This window comes from Osmerus eperlanus, chromosome 22 (assembly GCF_963692335.1).
Source record: "Osmerus eperlanus chromosome 22, fOsmEpe2.1, whole genome shotgun sequence".
Lineage (NCBI taxonomy): Eukaryota > Metazoa > Chordata > Actinopteri > Osmeriformes > Osmeridae > Osmerus > Osmerus eperlanus.
In genome coordinates, this window is record NC_085039.1 from 9,485,259 (window position 1) to 9,507,332 (window position 22,074).

Sequence of the window (22,074 nt, forward strand, 5' to 3'; positions counted from 1 at the left end):
TATGACTATTTGGAAAGTCCTCATTTTTCTTAGTGATTTCTTTCATAGCCTGATGCTATGGTTGGAGACTTAAGTCAAGCCAGTGGTAGTCTTGTATACACCCTCGCCTATCGTCCTAACCTGCTGAGTCACAGGGACGTCCTGTCAGAATGGGCCTCCAGAGCTTCCCCCCCGAAAACCCCTCCATTACTCCCAGTTCCGCGCTCTCATTGGGCGTCGGAGCCGGGGGGGGGGTCCCCGCCCCCACATCGTTGCACATGACACGAGTAAAAAAACAAACAAAAAAAAAACCACGGCATTCCTTTCATCCTCCATCAGCCCGATCTCATCTCGACATCGTTGCCTTACTTGAATTGTTGTTCTTATCTACGACCGTATGTACAAAGCTGCTTGTCTCACGCTTACGACAGTATATATCGGCAAACACGTCATGGCTCCCATTCCAGTGTTCTAATCCATGCCGAGGCCGTCACTTGTAAATGCAGATTTTTTTTTTGAGCCGCTTTGTTATGGATCTCCACCGTGATGCTGCTGGTTATTCAACTGAGCCCCACATCTGCTTTCAAGGGCAACTTCTTCCCAGGTGAAATGGTTTAGTTGCCTTGCTTTTTGTCCCATAATGTTGTCAAATGTTGCACGTTCAGTAACAGTTACATGATGACAAAATAAAGTTGAAAGGTTTTGTTATGATTGATAATGATTACAAATAAATAATGGAATTCGTTTTGAGGGGGTTCTTGCCCTGACTTAAGCACATCATTGGGTGATAACTGTATGTTCCCAATATCTGACTAATGACCCCCAAAAAAACGAAAATATGTGGCACTTTGGACAGAATAGAACAGTTATTATTTTTTAATTTGTTTTACTATCAGTCTTTTTGTTGCGTCCTTACATCATGACATTTCTTTGACACATGCTTTACGTGAGACATGTGGTGGCAGGAGTTGTTCTCCGTCTGACCACTTGGGGGCAGTAGTAGAGCTCGCCGCGTTCGGCCCATAGCTACAGCAGCACTGAGTGACCCATCATACCCGGCTCTGAAAGTGCTTCCTGGATGATAAGAACAGTCTCTGTGTGTGTCACAGTACCCATTTTACCATATAGTATCTACCATACTAAATAATATGTATATAGTGACAACTATACTACATTGTATGGTGGTATGGGTAGTGGGACACACTCGTTGCTTTCATCTCTGACGTCTTGGAATACTATACTCTCGCGTTGCCAGATATTATAGGTCACCCCACCACCACACACACACACACACGCTTGCTTAGCTGTGAACTGGAATAACGAGTGAAATCTTACTTGAACAAAGATATTTATTGCTTGATGAGTGTCAGGTGAAGGAGAGCACGAGGTGACATGGTTAACAGAGTTTGTACGAGAGAGGGAAAGAAACTGATTGATGAAAAGAAAATGATGGGGTGGACTTTTTTTTCCAGTGTTTAATCTTTTTTCTTAAACCCTCATCTTCTGTACCAGTCACGGCGATCAGGCTTGCTCGCTCTTACTACCGGTTCTTAAGTGCGTCTCGGCTCCCTCAAGTCTGTGGTACTGGTAGCGTGTCGCCTCGGTTGGTTCATCTGAAAGTCCAGTGCTTCTACGTTCGATTCCTGAAGAATCAAGAAGAAGAGCGTGCGCTTGAAACAAATGAGATTTCTAACTAACCCAGTGGATCGACTGATCTTATTGACGGGCTAGAAGGAAAACATGCAGGCGTATCGACCACTCCGAAGATGTCTTTCATTTCTAATTGCCGTGTGCCAGCCTTGATCTTCCCCTCTCGTTCGTCTCCTCAATCACGAAAGCATCAAATGTGAAGCTAGCTAGGTCTTAAACACAACGGGGGCGTACAAGCGTACAAAGCTACGTACTTATTTTCTGTGTGTGTATATTATTCCGATTTAACCATTGTTATTATTACTAGTAGAGATTTTTCCAGCCAAAGCATGTAACATGTTGCTTTAAGCCTTTTGAACTGGCTACTCACAAGACTTGACGATGTCTGCATTTCCACAGTGGCCTGTACTGGTAATACTAATGAACGTGATTTGTAGCCTGATTCCCTCTGTACAGAAGTCTTGACTATAAATATATAAATACATTTATATTTAACAGAAACTTGAGTTGTAAGTGGTCATGTGAATGCTTGGGGCATATACAGTATGTATACATTTGCTGAGTGTGTATTGTTTAGTATTTTTTCCTCATGTTAATTTGTAATATAATTTCTTTTTTTTACTGTTTCCTTTCGTTGCTTAGAGACAACTGTATAAAGTGATGCATTAAACTTTGCAAGCACTACCATAGTACCAAGTTTTTTCTTGTGGTGCATTTAAATGTGAGCCCGTGCAGTGAGGTTAATGGTCCATACAAAACACACATGGAAATAAAACCCTTTTTATTTCAAGGAAACACTCCAGACATTATTTTAGATTTCCAGTAAAAAAAAAACAGACATTTGCAAAGTGGAAAAATAGATTTCTCTATTATTCATTATCAAGTAAAGAGAATCAATCATGATTTCATCAAAAGAACAGTACTAAGTCTTTCCCCATCACCACAAAACACCTGAAAGCTGTCATTAAGACGACATCCAATCAAGAAGCAGCAGTCAGATTAAAAATGTCAACGGCTCCCACCGGTTTTGGGAGACGACAGCATGAAATGGGTTGAGCTTCATTCAGTGAGTCAGCCACACGCCTTCAAGTACAAACAATGAGCTGTCGAGAGTTTTCCAAAACTAGGACGCCCTAATTAATTCAGTTTTATATTTGCAACCATACAGAATCACACATAGCAAAGTGTTTCTTGGGCCGAGGTTGGCATTTCTCTGTTTATAAGGAGCTCAATGAGGAAAAACTCCTATAAGATCCAGTACCTTGTGTACATACTGTAAATTAATGTATGTTCAGTCTGTCTGCAAGGTCAGGCATCCTGCTCCTACTGGGGTCTGACTGCAACCAGGTTACAACTCAGGCACTCGAACACCCCTCATTCTCTCCATGTCTACAGGCGAAAACAAACCTGCATTCGAATCCATAGGCGCCCGAAGTATTATTGTGTAGGAAAGACCAAGGGCCCTCGCTACTTCTACAGCATAGTAGGCCTACATAAAATACAGTTCATGCCCCACTTAACCCTTGTGCTGACTTCGGGTCATTGCGACCCACCTTTTGCGCCACGACGACGGGTCCCAATGACCCGAAGGCAGCACGAAACGCACTACGTGTGCGTACATGTTCAAGGCACACCAAAACGATGACCAGGCCTGCGTCATTCAGTACCACAGGCAGCCTTTGCATAGGAAAACAGGCTTTGAGAAAACGAAAGCTTAAAACGGGCTACGATCTCGTGTCTCCACGAGCCATTAGGATACTTTAAACATGAACAAGATATGTGCACACCGACCCCAGAACAACAGTGTTTCATTTCTGGTGTTCAAAACAACAAACGACAATTAGGAGACGGTATACAAAAACAATTGTCTCGTCACATTATTGTAAGTCATTTGTTCCAAGGTGCTGGACAATGTAGTTGGAGAAGACACAGTATATTTCTATATTAGATATTTATCTAGAATAGTGTTTTTAAACAGAAAGTGGTTTCACGTGCAGCTCAGCTGCAGTGACACATTTGTTTTCCTGTGGAACATATTTTGGTCTGGAATTAAAGAATCCCCTTGCCTAGACTGAGGGCAGGATTACATCAAACGTCACAATTATTGCACGGCGGGTCTCACTTAAACATTAAAGCATGTGCGTTTGTGGGAGCGTGCATTGCGCGTCGGTGGCCCAAATATGCACCGACTCAGTGATAACACAGGCCTGGTCTAGTCAAACCAGACACCCCGACGATGTCCCCCCAGACCTACCTCGAAACACTACACTTCCCCCTTTCTCCTGAGGTGAAGGGTACGTCAAAACGTACCCTTCAAAAATATATATTATGAATAGAAACATCTCCCCTTTCTTCACAGTGTTGTAGAATTATGCTAATTCTTCCCCAGTGTTTTCTAGTAGAGACAGACATAGAAAGAGAGGGAGAGAGAGAGAGAGAAGGGGGAGGTGGGGAAAGGCCAGGACGCCTTGCCAGGAACATAATGCTGCCTGTCTCATGCAGAATTTAACAAGTCAATATTCCCTCTCCTCCTTCCATCCCGCTCTCTTCTTATCTCTCTTTCTCCATCCACCCCCCTTCCCTCCTCCCACAAATGTGCTGTTAAATCCACCATGCACTCTCCCCCCCCACCCCCTTTTTGTGTTTAAGGCAGAATAATTGCCGCCCTCCTTCTCCAAAGTTCTGTGCTACATCCCATAGCAGGGTTAGCTTAGCAGCAGCACTGGCGTGCTGACATAATTCCTTGGTAGTTTCATCTCCGTATGAAGGTTAAAGCTTGATGACAATAAGGACACATAGGTGCTGAGAGGGAAAGGGGGGAGGTGTGTGTGTGTGACTGCGGGACAGCTCTGCGGAGCACTGCAGTTCTCAGAGGATGGATGGATGGAGGGAGGGATGGAGGGACGGGGAGGGAGGGATGGATGTGCGGTGAAGACAGGCTGCAGCCAGGGCACTACAACTCATCAACGTCGACCTAATGTGAACCGCAGGACCGACCTAAACAGGCCAGGCCATAGCTAGTTTTAGCAGCACAATATAAAAAGGCCCATCACTTTCCTCCTATTCTCTCAATCTGTGCACTTTAAAGCTGGCCGTCGCCATTGTAGAATTAGGTAAGCAAAACAAGCTCAAAACTAGCAGGCCATTAAGAATAGGCTGAATGCAAGTATTGGATTTGGATATGCTGAGGTTAACAGATGTTCCACTTGCTAGTGTTCTAGCTGGAGTGTGATTGAAAAAGCAATGGTGCGACTGCCACTGGGCCCATAGTAAAGTGAGTTCAAGTAAGGGCATGTTTATAATGTCCCCGCTAGCTCCCGGCTAAAGCTAGTATCTTCCACATGTCCACTCCAGTGCAACAGAGCAGCAAAGGCCTCACCACCCAAAAGCATTGCATGAGGGGAGATCATTCAAATTGAGACGGCAGTTGTGCTACAACATAGAGATGACCCCTCCGTGGTCGTAAACACGCCGTTCAGGGTGGGAAACTGTTGTGTGCATGTGGATGTGTACTGTATGTGCGGGGTTTCTGTGTGTGGGGGGGTATTTGATATGCAGGGACTGTATGTGCGGGTGAGTAAGTTATGATTACAGACTTCTCACCGCACGGCCAACGGCAGTATCACAACTGTCGTCCCCTTGGTGAGAAAAGGGGAGCTAGGTTGCCTCTGACAAGGGAGGTCAACAATCCCCCCAAAAAAAGGTAATTCATTAATATTATAACTCATTATTCAGAGTGTATCCTTCAAAAGGGTTTAGCTATGGAACCATGGCACTTGCATGTCAAAAGTTTCAACGGCAAAATTCCGACCTAACCTTTGGAAAGTGCAAAGAAATGCCTCGCTAGCTCCGTAGCACCAATCCCCATACTAGCCAGTGATTAGCCTAGCTAGCCGTCCGTGTATCTGGGCCTGCACAGGCCCATACTCCACCACCTCCCCGTCCACGGTGATCACCCCCTTGGGCGAATACGGCTCCAGCCTCAGTGCCCGCACCTTGGCATAGACCATGTGCGGGCAGTTGGTCGCCATGTGCATGCCCTTCTCCATGGCTAAGAAGAGTCGGAGAAGCGCCGTACGAGATATGCCCGCTCTGACGTAGAACAGGTGGATGATGCCGTCTTCCAGGTTGGCTTGGGGCGCCGCAAACAGGTCCTCCGCCAGGTGGGTCTGGTACATGGCCAACATGAGGACAAAGTCCTCCTCCTTCACCACCACCCAGTCACTGGGCACAGGCTCGTCCAGGGGCACCAGGAGGGAGTCGGGCGGCCCCGTGAGGGCCCCGTGGCCGGGCATCGCCTCGTACGTTTTCCCCTTGAGGGAGTTGTTGGAGTTGCAGGAGTTGTGGAGGGTGTGCGCGGCCTTCGGGGCGGGCGAGTCGTGCGCGGGCCCGCAGAGCAGGGTGGCGGGGCAGAACGCCGAGGGGGGCGGGCGCTGCGGCGACACGGCGATGGACACCGAGCGCTCCTCCTCCTCCGCGGGCAGGTACGCCAGCTTGCCCTGGTAGACGCGGAGCGAGGCGAGCCGGACCAGGGTGCCCACGGTGAAGCGGGCGGCGCCCACGTGCCGGTACTTCTCGCTCTCCACGTCCACGTCGGCCACGAAGCCCCAGGCCAGCGACAGGAAGGAGAAGAGGCGGCGGCTGGAGGAGAGGTGGATGGAGGTCAGATCCATGCAGGCCACCAGGCCCTTGCACAGCAGGAAGCCGCAGCTGACGAGCAGCTCCTCGCGCGACACCGCCTGGGCCCTGCGGGGGGGGGAGGGGGGCAGAGAGTCAGCGCTTGGTGGGGGGTGAAGACATAAGTGTTTTGGGGTGGTTAGGGGGGGGGGGGGGTAATTTGCCACATGGGTGGGAGGTCAGAATGAGTTAAAAGAAGAGGATTTGAGGTGACATTTGGCCACAAAGGGGGTGCGTGTGTGGGTGGAGGGGCCCCCGAAAGCTAATGAGGGGTTCGAATAGTAAGGAGGGGGAGTTGATGTAAAGTAGGGATTCATGTTAAGCAGAAAGTGAGACTATGAGCCGGATAACAAAGACAACCTCAGCTGGGGGAGAGAGGGGGGGTGAAGGGTGGGAGGTCACTAACCTTCCCCCGCCCCCTCCCCAGCACGGCTCCGCCCCAACCTGCTGTTAGCATCCCAGCCCTGTTCAGCCATGAACAAAGGTCTCCACAGAGCTGACCAGCGCTGAGGTTGCATCCATATTTATATCTGTCCTTGTCACTAGCCTAAAACATGACAAAAATAACCTCGAAATGTATCTGCCCGAATTCTTCCTTGAGGTTTTTGTGAGGAAGCTCGAAACGTAATAACACATTTCAGTACAAGGCTTTCGTCTTTTCTCTCTCATTTTCGGTGCACATCAAATCCGCCGTTGTCTCTGGAACCGGATTCACGCTGCGGTGTTCACCACACACCAGCAGAGGGGGCTCTGACTGGGAACTGAACTTTGACATCCCCCCCGACTGGCCTGAACGCCATTCATCTGCATCAGAGACTAAGACCCAACCACAGGATCCTAGAAACTCTAGCTAGGTGTCCTGTGTAACCTGCCACCGTTATCTAACACAGAAGCAGACATTCTGGACGTCCCTGCTGGGGGAGGGGGGGGGGGGGGGGGAGGAGGGAGGGAGGAGGGAGGGGGGGAGGAGGGAGGGGAGGGGAGGGGAGAGAGGACAAAGCAGACTCTGGGGCCTTCCTGATATTGTGTGACTGGTCTGGGTGATGGGGCTTTTGTGTGACTGTCTGATTGTGTTGGGGATCGGGGGGCTAAAGAAAGAGCTAGCAGTAGGGTTGATTCTCCCAGTATGGGTCAACGCTGCTTATTTACTGAGCTTGCAGCAAGGGGCAAGGGTACTGTGTGTCTACTTGAACGTGGAACATACAGTATGTAGGCTGTATAGCACTGTGCGTTTGTAGAGCTCACCACACAAAACAACTTATGTAATGCCCACCGTAAAGAATCACCCCTGATACCAAATCTGGTTAGTTCAGATGCGTAAATGAGTATTTCCTGCTTTTCATTCCTTCCCTCACAGAGTGAAGGTGAGAGGTATGGACGTGAGCCAGGCCCGTGACTGTGTGTGTTCAAAACGCTATTGAGGAGTCACGGTCTGGGGCCATCAATATTGATACAGTGCCAGGAATACAACTCTTGGTGTATGTCTGTGCTATGACCCACCCAGAGTAGTGGTGTATGTCTGTGCTATGACCCACCCAGAGTAGTGGTGTATGTCTGTGCTATGACCCACCCAGAGTAGTGGTGTATGTCTGTGCTATGACCCACCCAGAGTAGTGGTGTATGTCTGTGCTATGACCCACCCAGAGTAGTGGTGTATGTCTGTGCTATGACCCACCCAGAGTAGTGGTGTATGTCTGTGCTATCACCCACCCAGAGTAGTGGTGTATGTCTGTGCTATGACCCACCCACAGTAGTGGTGTATGTCTGTGCTATGACCCACCCAGAGTAGTGGTGTATGTCTGTGCTATCACCCACCCAGAGTAGTGGTGTATGTCTGTGCTATGACCCACCCAGAGTAGTGGTGTATGTCTGTGCTATCACCCACCCAGAGTAGTGGTGTATGTCTGTGCTATCACCCACCCAGAGTAGTGGTGTATGTCTGTGCTATGACCCACCCAGAGTAGTGGTCTATGTCTGTGCTATCACCCACCCAGAGTAGTGGTGTATGTCTGTGCTATCACCCACCCAGAGTAGTGGTGTATGTCTGTGCTATCACCCACCCAGAGTAGTGGTGTATGTCTGTGCTATCACCCACCCAGAGTAGTGGTGTATGGATGCTGCCAGGGCGTTCCCTGACCCCCCAGGTAGGATCCCCAGGGGGATCTGGATGGCTTCTCGCCAGTCCTCTCTCTCCATCAGACCGTTCACCACCTGGGGGTGTAGACACACACACACACACACACACTTGTCAAGACCTTTTTGTGCTCAGTCCTTGATTAATTACTGCACTTAGCGTACGCACTAATTGTACATTCCTTTGGGGATTTTTTTGTAAATGAATATATGCAAGTCGTGTTGACTATCATGTGCTGAACTAGAAAGGATTCACGTCCGATAAAGTGACTGATCTATGGATGTGGCTCTGAGGAGCAGCTGGGGACCAGGGTCTCACCTCAAACAGGAGGCCATCTCCAGACATGATCACCAGGGCGTCCCACTGGGATAGATCAGCCTCGCGAACCAGCTCTCTGGCATGGTTCTGACGTTCTGGAAACACACACACACACACACACACACACACTGTTGGATTGTGTCGTTTCTTAGTCATGGTACTTTCAGGTTATAAGGCCGCGTTGTGTTTCTGGAAGTTGCGGAGGACATGGTGTGGGGAGGACCTTCAGGGGGGATGGTCCAGTTGCCTCGTCGATGATGTTCCAGGCACCCTGGACTCTCTGACTCGCTGAGATATTACACCGTTCAGATTTTATAACAAGAAGAGAGTGCAAAAGAGTGTCTGGTGAGGATTCAGATCCTGCATTATTCGTGTCTACTCTCCTCGTACTTATCAGAAGGCCCAGGACAGCAGCTACAGACTCGCACACTAACCAAACTGCTCGTTCTCCACCTTCACAAATGTGGTATGTGATCCGCATATTGTTTTGTTTTTTGATATGCATACATATCCTGCCAGATTGTGTACACAGACCAGGGTTTATTTGTTCTAACATCTCTTAGATGTTAATGCTTCGTTGTTTGTTTGTGTGTATGTGTGCCAGTGTGTGTGTGTGAGCTACCGGTAGTGTGTGTTTACCAGTGTGTGTGCCAGTGTGTGCATGTTTGGGAGTGTGATCTATTACACTAAACAACCAAACACATTCCCCTCCGGCACCCTTCAGAGTCTGAGAGGAAAGCCAATCCACAGCACTTGAATGAAGTATCTATGACTGGGCAAAGTTGATTCCCAGGGTGATTTACCTCAGAGCACTTCATCAAATTAAACTGGGGAAATCCAATAATCAAGTGAAGTGGTCTCATCTAAATAAGAGTAGCTCGCAACTTAGCACGTTCTCGAAAGCAAATGCCCAATTCAGAATGGGCAAACCCTGCTATTGCATTGTATTATTTTTCCACGCCAACCTTTCCTGATTTAAACAACGATTTAGGGTTGGGTAAAGTGAGTTCAGTGGCTACCTCTAGTGCAGATGTACGCTGATCTTCTGTGTAGGAAAGGCGACTGTGTGTTGCACCTGCAGGGGGGAGTATAGGGTGGTGTGAACGTAACGGTTTATGTCTCACCGTACTATTCTCCCTTATCTTCCCTTTTACTCCACTACACTTCCCTAATCCTTCAGACACTGGATGGGAATGTTTACACACGGTCTCTCCCTCATACACACACCGACACACAGACACACTCTCTCTCTCATACACACACACAATCTCTTTCTCTCTCTGACGCACACGCCTACACAGATAACCCTTTCTCTGACCCCCACACACATGTACACAGATACCCTCTCTCTCTCTCTCTCTCTCTCTCTCCCTCTCTCCCTCTCTCCCTCTCTCCCTCTCCCTCTCCCTCTCCCTCCCCCTCCCCCTCCCCCTCCCCCTCCCCCTCTCCCTCTCCCTCTCCCTCCGATTTTCAAAGTACAATACAAGTGACAGAAGCTAACTGAAAGAAGCGATACTGTTGCCCCCTACACTACGTTTCTCCTGCATCCTTATCTTTGCTTCCCTCTTGAAAAGTTGTGTCAAACAGCAGGCTTTGTATCCCCCCCCCCTTTTGTTCCCTCCTGTTGTGTTGCCTATTTAAATAAAGTATCTGTCACCTGCCCCTCGACCTGAGACACGATAACGCCAATTCATGTTCTTCACTCTTTCTTCACCCTTCACCTTCTTTCTGTTCTTCCTGTCGCGCTTGTCCTCCCTGTCTCTGTATTGCGTTGAACTGGTCTTGACACTCAGCCTGTCTGTCACACACACGCGCGCACACACACACGCGGCCTCCTGGGAGGCTTCCAGTTACCGGGAGCTTTCTTTACCTCAGCTGTGCTTCAATAGGAGCACAGGAGAGGAGAGGAGAGAGGGAATCAATTTCCCTTTATCTGCCCCCCTGTCACATCCCACTGGCTTGTGCAGATGCTATAAACTATAACGGTTTCTGTGGAGAGTGTGACGGGCAATGCAGCTGTACAAGGGAGAGAAGAGGGGGGGGGGAAGAGTGTTGAGGGAGGGGATAGGTCAGCGCTTAGCTAGCGCTTATCGCTCCCTTTATAGTTTGAATTGATGTACTGTACAGTAAATGGGGAGGAAGGGAGCGAGGGGGGGGGGGATAGCAAAGATGAAGGGAGGGAGAAATGAAGAAAAGACAGAAGGGGGAAGAAGGGAGGGGGTAATGGCAAAAGAGAGATGATGAGGGCAGAAGTGGAACATTTTATTGCCCAATTAATACTCTTTTATGTTTGGTTGTTGTGGACAGAAAAGACTTCTGGGTACATTACTTTTATAGCCTGGTCAAGGGTGCCTCTGGCCTGAATGCACAACCTGAGTGCAGGTTTACTCATTATAGCTCCTAGTTTCTGCCCTTCCCTGTGGGAGGGGCAAATTGCGTATGTGTGTGTGTGTGGGGTGGGGGGAAACTGAGGACAGTCGATGACATCTCACTAAAATATCTTGTTGCGACACAGGTTTATGAGAGGCATAACCTCCATACCCACCAGCCACACACACACTCACGCAAACACACACTTTCCTGTCCTTGCTCCACATTCTCCATCCCGTACACTCTTTCACCGACCCACCCTCTCAGAAACAGACAGGCGCTGACAGTAAAAGCAGGTCCGGAGAGTGAATCAGCACTTCTGTCCACTGCAGTGCCACTGTGTTTGCATGTGAGTGTGTATGCCCGTGTGTGTGTGTGTGTGTGTGTGTGTGTGTAAGTTCAGATCTGTTGAGATAATCCACTAAAAGAGGCAGTAATGATCTTGTACATTCTCTGTCTGTGTAAGTTCAGATCAGTTGTGATCATCCAATTAAAGAGGCAGTAATGATCTTGTCCATTCTCTGTGTGTGTGTGTGTGTGTGTGTGTGTGTGTGTGTGTGTGTGTGTGTGTAAGTTCAGATCTGTTGTGATAGTCCACTAAAAGAGGCAGTGATGATCTTGTACATTCTGTGTGTGTGTGTATGTGTTAAACATTGTAAGAGCTAAGTCAGCACTAGGAAAGAGCCTGAGGGGTTAGAACCGGTACATTGGTATTGCTCTTGTCAACCCCCAGAGAACCAGCCTGTTGGAACACAGTGTTCTGAGACCACTGTACTGGTTCTACAGTGGTACATGTGTTTGGACTGAGCACAGTGGAAATGATACCACTAAAGACATCTCACCCCTAAACCTCTCCCTGTGGGAAGGCTTGGTGTCAACTCGAAAGCAACTTCAGCAAGTCTATATCTGGTGAACAATTGATGGAATTGTCAACAAACCAAATGTATCCGAGTTTTTCGGCTTCGGCTGCTCTGTGGAAATCTAGGTTAGATTGTGACAAGAACAGCACGTTTTGTATTTGTGTTTCCAGGTCTGACAAAAAGCTATCTTAATGTCTACCCTGTGTATTCCTAGTGGGAGAGGAGAGAGAAGAGAGGAGAAGCATGTTGTTATTATCTAACCTGACAGGCATTTCCTGGACACCCCAGGATGGGGGCAGAGGGGGCCTTCAGAGAGACCCTCATGCCAACTTCTCCGTGGCCTCCGTACTCCTCCTCGGCTGTGGACTCCTCCTTCCCCCCCCTTTAGCTATGCCTGCTGCCCTGGCTCCAATAAGGGGACTGTCCCCTCTCATTAGCATCCCGATGCTAACCCTCTGCTAGCCCAGTTAGAGGCTATATGGGCCTGTAAGAGGCTAGGTTAGCGTTGTGCTAACACCCTAGTGCTGCTCTTTCCGAGTTAAAGCTCAAATTAAAGCATGACGTTTGTCTAAAAAGGGCTGCAATTAGAGGGTTTATATTACGGTTAGGGTCATCTATGTCATAGTGAGGCTGTAGATTGCATATTATATATCGCAAATGGGTGTCACTTATTGGTGGAAGGAGAACGATTGTTTGTTTGTTTGTTTGTTTGGAGAGCAGCCCTTCTCAGGAGTATGGGTAAGTGTGCTCCAGTTAGCAACATAGCACTCTATAAAAAGCTGGTGGGAGGCCACCTGGCTACGGGACGGTTTGTAACCTGAATAAATAGAAGTGTATTCTCTAAGCCACCCGTATCCTGTCTCCCTCCAACCAATCCCGGCCGTCCGACATTGGTAGACACTGCATCTGCTTTCCTACCACTGATAATGTTTCAAATCTGGGTAAGTAATCTCCCGCTTGCATATGTACAACACAGACTGCCTTCTACAGCACATCAAACCCCTACAAACAAATGAACATAACTAGAGCCGGGTAGGAACCACCTGGTACCCCGCCTCATCTGCATGACACTGGAGAACCAGATCTGTACGCGAAAGCACGATGTCTCTTCACAGGGGAGTAGTGATGCCGCCTCTGAGTCTTTGCCCCCTTTGATAGACGGAGGAATTCAGCCTATTCAAATAAGGCTCTCCGGATGAAACTCTTCCAGAAGATTCCCTGAGGTGTCTGAGGTAAGCAGTGCTCTCCCTTTTTTCTGCTTTCACGCACTCAGCACTTTACCCGACACGGAGTAAGAGGATTCCTTCCTTTCTTCCCCTCTCCCTCACCACCTCCCGCTCTCCTTTTCTTTTCTCTGAGGAGAAAGACTTAGTTCAGGGCTAATGTTTGACACTGCAGTGATTTAAAAGGGCAGATTTATTCAACAGACTGCAGAGCTTGACTATGCGAGCCGTGCGAAATAACCATCTGCTGGCGAGTTAGCGGCGTTCCAGAAATTAATCTATTTTCTGATAATCATTAACCACATGCCAGATACTCATTATGAACAGCATTACCACATCGATACGGCCTGCTGCTTCACATCGGATCCCATTAGATTTGCTGAGACGTGTGCGCACATACTGTAGATTGCATAACTGCTTGGGTTTGCATAAGGGCAAACTGGCACTTAATCATCGTAATGACTGTGACAGAATGAAAACATTTAGAGAATCGATGCCGCAGGGGATGGAGGGAGTGAGGGGCGAACGGAGGGAAAGGAGGGATGAAGGGGGGAGGAGAGATGGAGAGTTGAAGAGAAAAGATAGAAGGGCAGGGATAGGGGCGAGAGAGAGAGAGAGAGAGAGATAGAGAGAGATAGTTAGTTACTCTAAGGCCACATTGCCTACCGGAGTGAAGAGATATGGACGAGTGATTTTGTGTTTAGATTGCCCGCTTGCTGGCCTCTGGGCTAGATGCTGCCGTCGTGGACAGTTGAGACGCTAACCGACCTGCAATGAATCCTTGTGCATGTTTGTTGTGTTGAGTCTGTACGTGTGTGTGTGTGTGTGTACGTGTGACGGGGAACCCACCTGTGATGACCAGAGTGTGCGGGATGCCGGCCTCATGGAACATACGCTGGACGTGGCCGGTGAAGAGGGTGAGGGCGTCTCCCTTCCCACTCTGGGGGTTGACCAGCAGCATCACCCTGCAGGGGCGGCGCACCTCACTGAACTCAACACCTGCCAACAGAGAGGAGGCCGTAGGAGAGGTTAGGCAAAGTTTGGGCCACCAGGAATAATGTGTAGCCTGTTTTAAAGATATGAAACATGTTTTTTTGGGGTTGTTAAATGCAAGGGAAGGTTCCGGTACAGTGGTCTCTTATCTCTTTCACTGGTTTGAGAGATATTCTGACTGTACTGAGAACGTTAATACAACAGCATAAGCTATTGGTGTGATTGGAAGGGCCCAGGTGGTTAGATGTTTTAGGGGATAGCGTCTAGAGAAGCTGAGGCAGGTGTTACGAGTCCTTCGGCAGGTCTTCGCTAGTCAAATCTGTGACAACAATTCAACTTCCCCCCAGTTGCCTGCAGCTTTAAAATGATTGGAGGGAGAATCATTCCGGCAAGTGAGCAGATGACAAAGAATGTTGCGTGGAACGATTGTCATTTTGAAGTTCAAAGAATTAGCTCTGTCACACACACACACACACACATACACACACACAGTTTATGAATCACAACCTATATCTATGTCAGTCAGTGGAGTTTGGTCAGACTGAGGAACGTTTATGACTGAGGGGTGTGTAATGGTTTCACTTCTTCAAAGCGCTGGAAATGGCAACATGTTTATCTCAACATTGTGTGATAAGGTATCCTTAGATAACCACACAGAACATATCCAGTCAAGACACTTGCGTATTGATTTAACCATTTAAGTGCACTGGAAATATGTTTGTCTTTGGAGTGGGTCTATTTAAGGAGAAAAACCGCCCTGCCTTGAAGCAGCTAGCATAGCTCAAGCACAGACAATAACAAGACGGGGAGCAGTAGGATATGAATCCCCCGGTGGAATAGAAATCAAATCTAACTTTGTGTAAACTTTTAAATAGCAAAGTCAAAGGCTCCACGTACCAACAGATAAGCATCAATTACCAACCTAACCCTCAGAAGACAAGGAAACTCCCTAAAGATCTGAGAGATGAGAGGAAACCTCACGAGGAGCAATTCAGTGTGGGATCCCAAACAGAGACTGCTGGTAATGAAGAAAGATGCAGACTATAGTAGGAGAGTTTTCCCCAACAGACTGAAATACATTGCACAAATCAACAGCCGGGTGAAGTCATATCCAGAGTTCTACGGCGGAAACATTAAGAACCCCCTGTAGTAACGCTACAGAACACAGCACGGAGGAGATGGGGATGGTGGCAGTAATTGTCACAATATATGTAGGTACATAGCAACACATGGTGTGAGTATGTGTGTCCGGGTCTATGGATGCTTGCAGTCATTATGTCCCTTAAAGCAGAAGGCCTACCTTCAATCAACACACCTGCCGTGATTGGTGGACTGACGTCAGCTGATAACATGTACGATAACATGCGTGAGATATCATAAAAAAAACAAGACCTTTTTCTGCAAGGCAAACAAGGCAAATCACGCCGAAATATGTTTCCGACAACATAAAAACAACAAACAATTTAAATAGTTTCTCTGGAGGTGGGCTCCTCTCGCGTTAGTCATTGTGTTGGTCAGGCTACAATGGCAGCTTTTGTGTTAAGAGAAGCCACCGCAGTACTTCTAGAATCCTGATTGTGACTGATGATGCTGGATGGTGTTGGTTTGTCTGAGAGCGGAAGGGGATCTCTACAATCTGATTGGTTGCCTTCCGTGTGTGTGGATACATGGGTGACCATGTATATGGTGGATGGATGTACATAAGCAGCTACATTTTTGATGTTGGCTCCAATATGTTAATCTCTTCCTGTGATTGCGACAGAGTATAGAAACAGACTACTAAACCCTAATCCTGCCCCTTATCAGTTTGCTAGTGCCCTTTGCCAAATAAACACAGACAGGTGATAACACAGATTAGCAAACACGTCATTTATTCAGTGACGTTGTTCCGCGAGGAAAGGGTTGATGAAGTTCACTCAGAACCTCACAAAAGGTACGAGGAAGGAGAGGTGACAGCGAAGGAGACTTTAAAGAATCACCACAGAGCTGTTCTGACAACAGTAAACATGGGACTGTGCGACCTTCGAAGACGTTTGCAGTGTCTTTGTTAAGGCCCTCATGTCCGTTGTCCCAGAAGCGCGAGACTTTCCCAGAACTATCATGAAATCATCACAGCGGTGTGATGTTGAATGCCAGGCCAAATGAAAACCAGACATCAGAATCTTAAAACAGCAGAATAGCCTAGTAACTGATTATATCTTCCCGGGGGGGTATTCCAGAAAGCAGGTTACGCGACATAACCGGATACATTAACCCTCCAGCTGACACACAATGTTGCAGCAACTTACTGGCAATGTTGCTACAATCCTGGGTGTCAGCTGGGGAGTTAACTTACCCGGGTATGTCACATAACCTGCTTTCTGGAATACCCGCCTGTTCTACATTATCTATTGTTACCGTCAAACATAGGCAGAAGGGCAGGTTAACCTCTCTGTCTCTCTCTTGGATTATAATTATTATTTTGACATTGATACTTTTGATGTCACAGCAGCCTTAATGACATATACATCTGAATTTTCCTATAGTAATGAATAAAGTTTGATCTTAACTGCTCTCTAATGGATTCTCAATTCTTCTGACATATGGTGGTTACGAAATGGGCGTTGGACAAGTTTTGCCATGAAGATATCCACGTAAGATATCCATGTAAGATATCCACGTAAGATCTCCACGTAAGATATCCACGTGCTGTTGCTTGAACCACGGACACACCGACGCATTCCTCAGCATTAGTCAATGACTAAGTGGTTAATAACTGGTTCCCCTTCTTGAAGTGACACATGACTGCATTCATTATAAGCTCATGAGAGTGAGGCGGCTCGGTTTGAACGGGAAAGTAGGAGGGATTACAGGTGTGGTTGGTCTCGGTCTGTGTTAATGAATGTCAAAATACCTGCTATTTATATTATGTCACTGTCTGACAGCCCTGTCCTGAGGCAGGTACAATTATGCAGGTCTTTTGTCTTCTTCTTGTTCCAACGAATGGCGATCCCTTGTCACCTCAAACAAGGGAGCCACGAGGGTAGGACTCCTGTTCAACATCATTAAGGAGAAGAACAGGACTCTCAACTCCAGTAGAGAAACACACCAGCACCACTGTCGTCTTAAGGTCCACTTCAGTCTTTATAATTATCTTTCCAATTGACCAATTTGCATGGTTTGAGCGCATCCGTTATTGGTGCATAGATAGATCACGCTACTGTACATCAATAATGTATGGCTGGTTTTAGCTTGCCCTGGTTTGACCACGAGAAACTGCCTCTATTCAGGGTGGACGCTGGAAATCGGGAACAGAGCAGTCGTGGCTCCCTCTGACATCCCAGGGAACTTCGGCGTACGGCTCAAAAGCATTTGATGGAAGCATACGTCAATTCATGATAGCGTACACTACATCCGAGTAGGAGCGCACGGTCCAAATCTCGGTGTCAGAGAACATCGACTTTAATGAGCTCAGAGCTCATAATAACAACCAAAATCATGCTTAGCTAGCACATTAATATTTTAGACGCTCCGCTAAGTTTATCCCCGTCGCTCAGCACTGTACTAAAGCCCCGGAGAGAGTCCAGTTTACACATTAATGGATGAAGGTCGTCATTTGGCCATGCACACTCGGTCATACAAAAGTCCTCTTTTCGTAGACAAGATTTGTCTGTTTTAAACAAACCTGAAAGTAACCTGAGCATGCTTCCGTCTGTGCTTCAGAGTGGCAGAGCGGGTGAGTCTGTAGAGTCCGGGATGGGGCTTCTGACCAGGACGGTAAACAAGAATAATGTCACAATTGGAATCCTCACCAGACACTATTTTGCACGCTGTTCTTGTTATGAAGTCTGAACTGCGTAATATCTCAGAGGGAGAGATTGTCAAGACCTGTAGCATTGACCCGAAACTGTAACAGTCCTTTTCCATGCAACATTGTCCTTGACTGTTTATTCAAGAAACACACTGCTGTATTACAATCTGACAGTACCAAGACACATCACAATCTGACCTCCGATTGTCCCCAACACAATGACTAACATGACAGAGTGACATCAAGACCAGTTCCTGTAGATAAAGCAAACTGTTTTGTCAATTAGTGTAGCCTATTTATTGTAATACATTCACAATCAAATAGATATAGAGACTTTTTACAGTGCACAACCTGCTAGAGTGCACTGTCGGTTCTAGCTAAATACAAGACATACAGCTGTTTGTGTGTGTACAAGCCTGTTTGAGTGAGCTAGCAGACTGTGGCTGAGTTGCAAGCCAAACCATAGAGGGTGTGGAGGAGGAGGTGGTGTTGGTGGTTAGCTCTCTGTCTATCTATCTTAAGAAAGTGAAAAAGAGAGAGTGAGAAAGAGAGACAAGAAGAAGAGAGTAGAGTGAAAAAGAAGCAGACGCTGATTGTCACCCTCCAGAGAGATGTATCGTGGTTACTTCCTGCAGTGGGAGTTCAGTGTCAGTTTAATAAAAAAAAAATTAAAAACACCTCAAAGAAAAAGTTGTCATTTTGAGTCTCTTCATCTTCACATCAGACTCTTTGCACCAGGACAAACCAAAGACTGCAAACTTGCGTGGAAACTACGAACAGGCCCGACATCAGATGTAACCAGCGGAACTGCTGCAAGTTGTCAAAAATAAAGTGAAGGCTGATTGTGTGTGGAGGACCCAGTCATTAAAACCCACAACCACATTTCTCTCTCACCACTCAGAGGCAGCGTTCCCTCCGCCCAGAATAAGACACGAGGCACAACAAGAAACGGGTCTTTCCAAGAGGGTGAGAGTGATTAACATCGCTTACTGAGTCGAAGACTGTAACTAAATGTATCTGGCACTGTGAATGGACCTCTGTAGTACTGGGGTTTAGTTTCCAATTATATGTCAGGTCGGGCATAATTCCTGTCCTCCTCCTTATTCTCAAAGGGCAACGATGACATTGTCAGTCCTAAAACACAGCTGTTTTGGATACAGACAGTAAGAGAGAGAGAGGGAGAGAAAGAGAGAGAGGAGGGAGAAAGAGAGAGAGATGGGTACTGGAAGGGTGAAAAGTGAGAAATGGGGAGGGAGGGAAGGGCAAGGTGACATAGGTAGAAAAACAAAAATGAGTTGCTGAGAAAGAGAATGAAAGAGACACGGAAAGAGGAAGAGAGATGAACGAGAGAGAGAAAGAGGGAGAGAGACAGAGAGCCTGAGCCAGAGGTCTTGACAGCACGTCAAACCCCATCCTGGAAAACGTCCGACACGCGTCCTCAGGGAGAGGGGGGCTGCCGCCGCTGCTGCTGTCTCACTGCAGGGCCCTCAAGCACACACACACACACACGCGCGCACACTCCCACTTACTCACACACACACACACCAGCTAACATCAGATCATAGTATCTCACAGTAAACGGAAAGGACGCCAACAGTGTAAGTTAGTAATGGAATGACGGCTAAAGGACTATAGTATTGATGTACTTTGTCTAACAACCAGTTATGCTATAGTGTATGTTCGCCATTGTCTGTACTGACTACCAGTGACCTGCTTTCTGTGTCTAAAAGGAGAGACCCTTGAGATGTGCATCAAGGCAATCCTTATGAAGTCCCCATCATCATTATTATTTATTATTCTCTTAATTTCACGCTTCAGATACTTATACGATAGCATGCAGCAATAGAAAGCTTGCCTGAAGGTTTGGGAGATGATGTTGATTCACAAGCAGATGTAACACCCAGTAAAACGGTCTGTTTCAATGTGGAACGTGAAACGTGGTTTACTTTAAACTGGTCGTCAAGAACATATTGGCTAAAAGGTCAAGACCTTACCCAAGTCAATTCGTCAATACCAGGCAATCATACCGATTGGACAGAATGAGGATCTCATGGCTAAGTGTGGGACCGCATTGACAATGCTGTGGAAAGGTTGTATGGCAGGCTAAAACCTGCCTACCATTAAAATGGGTGTGAATCATGAATGAATGCATTAGGTGGATAAAAATACCTCTGTTTACATCTCAATAGCACCTCACATCCTTTGAGGCGCTCTATACAGTAGAACTCTCTCAGTGTCTCTCTCTCTCTCTCTCTGTTTAACTACCACCAATAAGGAAGATGTAGCTAAATACACACCACTAGGGATTTACAAGCTGTGTTGCTATTACACTTTTCTTTCCGAAAGTACCTAGTTTTCAATTGGTCACTTGGTTGCTATGGCCACAGGGGGACAATGATGTGGGTTGACATTAGACCTCTGTACCTGTCTTCCAGTCCAATGACTCGGCAGTTAGTGAGGTGCACTAGGTCACAACCTTTTACCTTAAGCCGTAGTCTCTGATTGGTACCCGCACAATTAAGTCTATGAATGGATTTGGCATGTGCTGACAGATAATCAATACAGGGGATCAAAGGGATAACAAAGGGATATCAAAAGAATAACCAATGCTAAATATGAGAAGGTGAACATATAATGAACATATAGGTTCCATAAAACAGTATATGTGAATTGTAAGATCATACCTGAGCAACAGCAAATGTTGTCATAGCAGCTGAACCAGGATTGGTTTGACCTCTTAAAGAACAATGGTGACACTATTCTGTCTACCTGTTTTGTTATCATAGCTCAATTATGAGGTTTAGGTCGATTAAACTGAATAGAGGTCTACCAATGTGCAGCTCAGGTTCAGACAACACCTTCAGGCCAACAGAATTACAATAGCTGTAGAGAATTGGTTTAGATTTAAAGCTTGTTTTAGCCAGTTAGGAAGAACATGTGAGAAGTATACTATTCAAGCACCTTTTGTCTGGTTACAAAAAAAAATTCTGCAAAATTTAAATCTTATCTGGGTCACTGTATTAGTAATATGATTCCAGGTGAGAAAGTTCGAGTTCTTAACATATGAGAAGAGTATGGAGCAGAACAATTGATCAGATGGCTTAGCTTTTGAACTCTACAATGAGGCTACAGTGCGAGATTGTCAGCGAAGTAATTATACCTCTTGGCATTATGTGAACTACATATAGTCTTTCTGACTGTTCGTTTGTACCCTACTGTTGTATAATGCATGCTTCTTGTTGTGAATTGTTCAGTTGGAATGCTGTAATGTGAGAACAGGTAATAGAATAGTCTATGTTCCGAGTCAGGTGACAAAGATAAGATAGTGAAGCCATCTGAGTGAGTAAATACATCAAACATTAAATAATTGAATTCACATAACTTAATTGACTTAAGCTGTCACTTCTTACCGTTTCTCAGATGTTGCTGTCGAACTGAGCTGTCACGGATGGCGCGAGCCCATCTCTCTGCCTCCTCCAGGTTGGCACGCGAGTCTTGGAGCAGTTCAACCCGAAAGCACTGCTCGAGCCTTTGCCGTGACAACCCAGAACTCATCCAGCGTTTCTTGAATGGGTAGAAAAAAGCAGAGAAGTACGCTGCAGTGTCCGTGTTGTCATCTCCTCTGTAAGCCCGGCAACCAACACAGTCTTTTAAGTTGTAAACCACCTTGCTCCGTCCCGCTGGCGTGGACGTGATCTTTTGAATGGTGAGGTCCCTCTCTGTTAGACTCACGGCGTACCTGAATTTTCGGTTTTCAATGGCTGTGAATTCTCCATACTGAGTAATCCCGTTGCGATAGGAAAGGTCTGGTTCTGTTTTCTTATGATCCATCATGTGTGGAGAGGGTAGTGTGAACCCGATCCACAGACCGGCGCGCACAGTCACACACCCGTTCGTTGAGGAACTGCGACTATCGGGTAGCGGCTGCAGTAGAAATTTAAATTCAATCCCATTGAGCGATTTTGCCAATTGATAGAGGTGTCGTGTCGCACCCTAGTGACAGAATTGGAGAATGACATGGTGCACACTAATTGTTGCCCACTTGCAATCCTAAAAACTGGAGAATGATAATCCATGCAA

General features: G+C 46.9%; 1 protein-coding gene and 1 long non-coding RNA gene across 2 annotated transcripts; one reads left to right on the plus strand and one right to left on the minus strand.

The window, feature by feature from the left end:
- The first annotated feature begins 6 nt into the window (after window positions 1-6).
- Window positions 7-2,313, plus strand: LOC134008908 (uncharacterized). The gene is made up of 2 exons (XR_009928205.1): window positions 7-1,079; window positions 1,174-2,313. It is a non-coding gene; the product is annotated as an uncharacterized LOC134008908 (long non-coding RNA).
- Window positions 2,314-4,268: 1,955 nt separating this feature from the next.
- On the minus strand, window positions 4,269-21,919 carry LOC134008833 (sphingosine kinase 1). Its single transcript, XM_062448386.1, has 5 exons — window positions 21,405-21,919; window positions 14,061-14,210; window positions 8,759-8,853; window positions 8,402-8,517; window positions 4,269-6,375 (listed from the first exon to the last, which is right to left on the minus strand). The coding sequence occupies exons 1-5, from the start codon at window positions 21,826-21,828 to the stop codon at window positions 5,499-5,501; spliced, it is 1,662 nt and encodes a 553-aa protein (XP_062304370.1). The 5' UTR covers window positions 21,829-21,919; the 3' UTR covers window positions 4,269-5,498.
- Window positions 21,920-22,074: the final 155 nt, after the last annotated feature.

What these genes read in the sequence shown, in the direction of transcription:
- LOC134008833 (XM_062448386.1), bottom strand. Translation starts at nt 21,828, where the DNA reads ATGATGGATCATAAGAAAACAGAACCAGACCTTTCCTATCGCAACGGG. An exon ending in ACAGCAACATCTGAGAAACG is followed by an intron (nt 14,211 to 21,404) that starts GTAAGAAGTGAC and finishes CTCTGTTGGCAG; the next exon opens with GTGTTGAGTTCAGTGAGGTG. An exon ending in GAGATGGCCTCCTGTTTGAG is followed by an intron (nt 8,518 to 8,758) that starts GTGAGACCCTGG and finishes CTACACCCCCAG; the next exon opens with GTGGTGAACGGTCTGATGGA.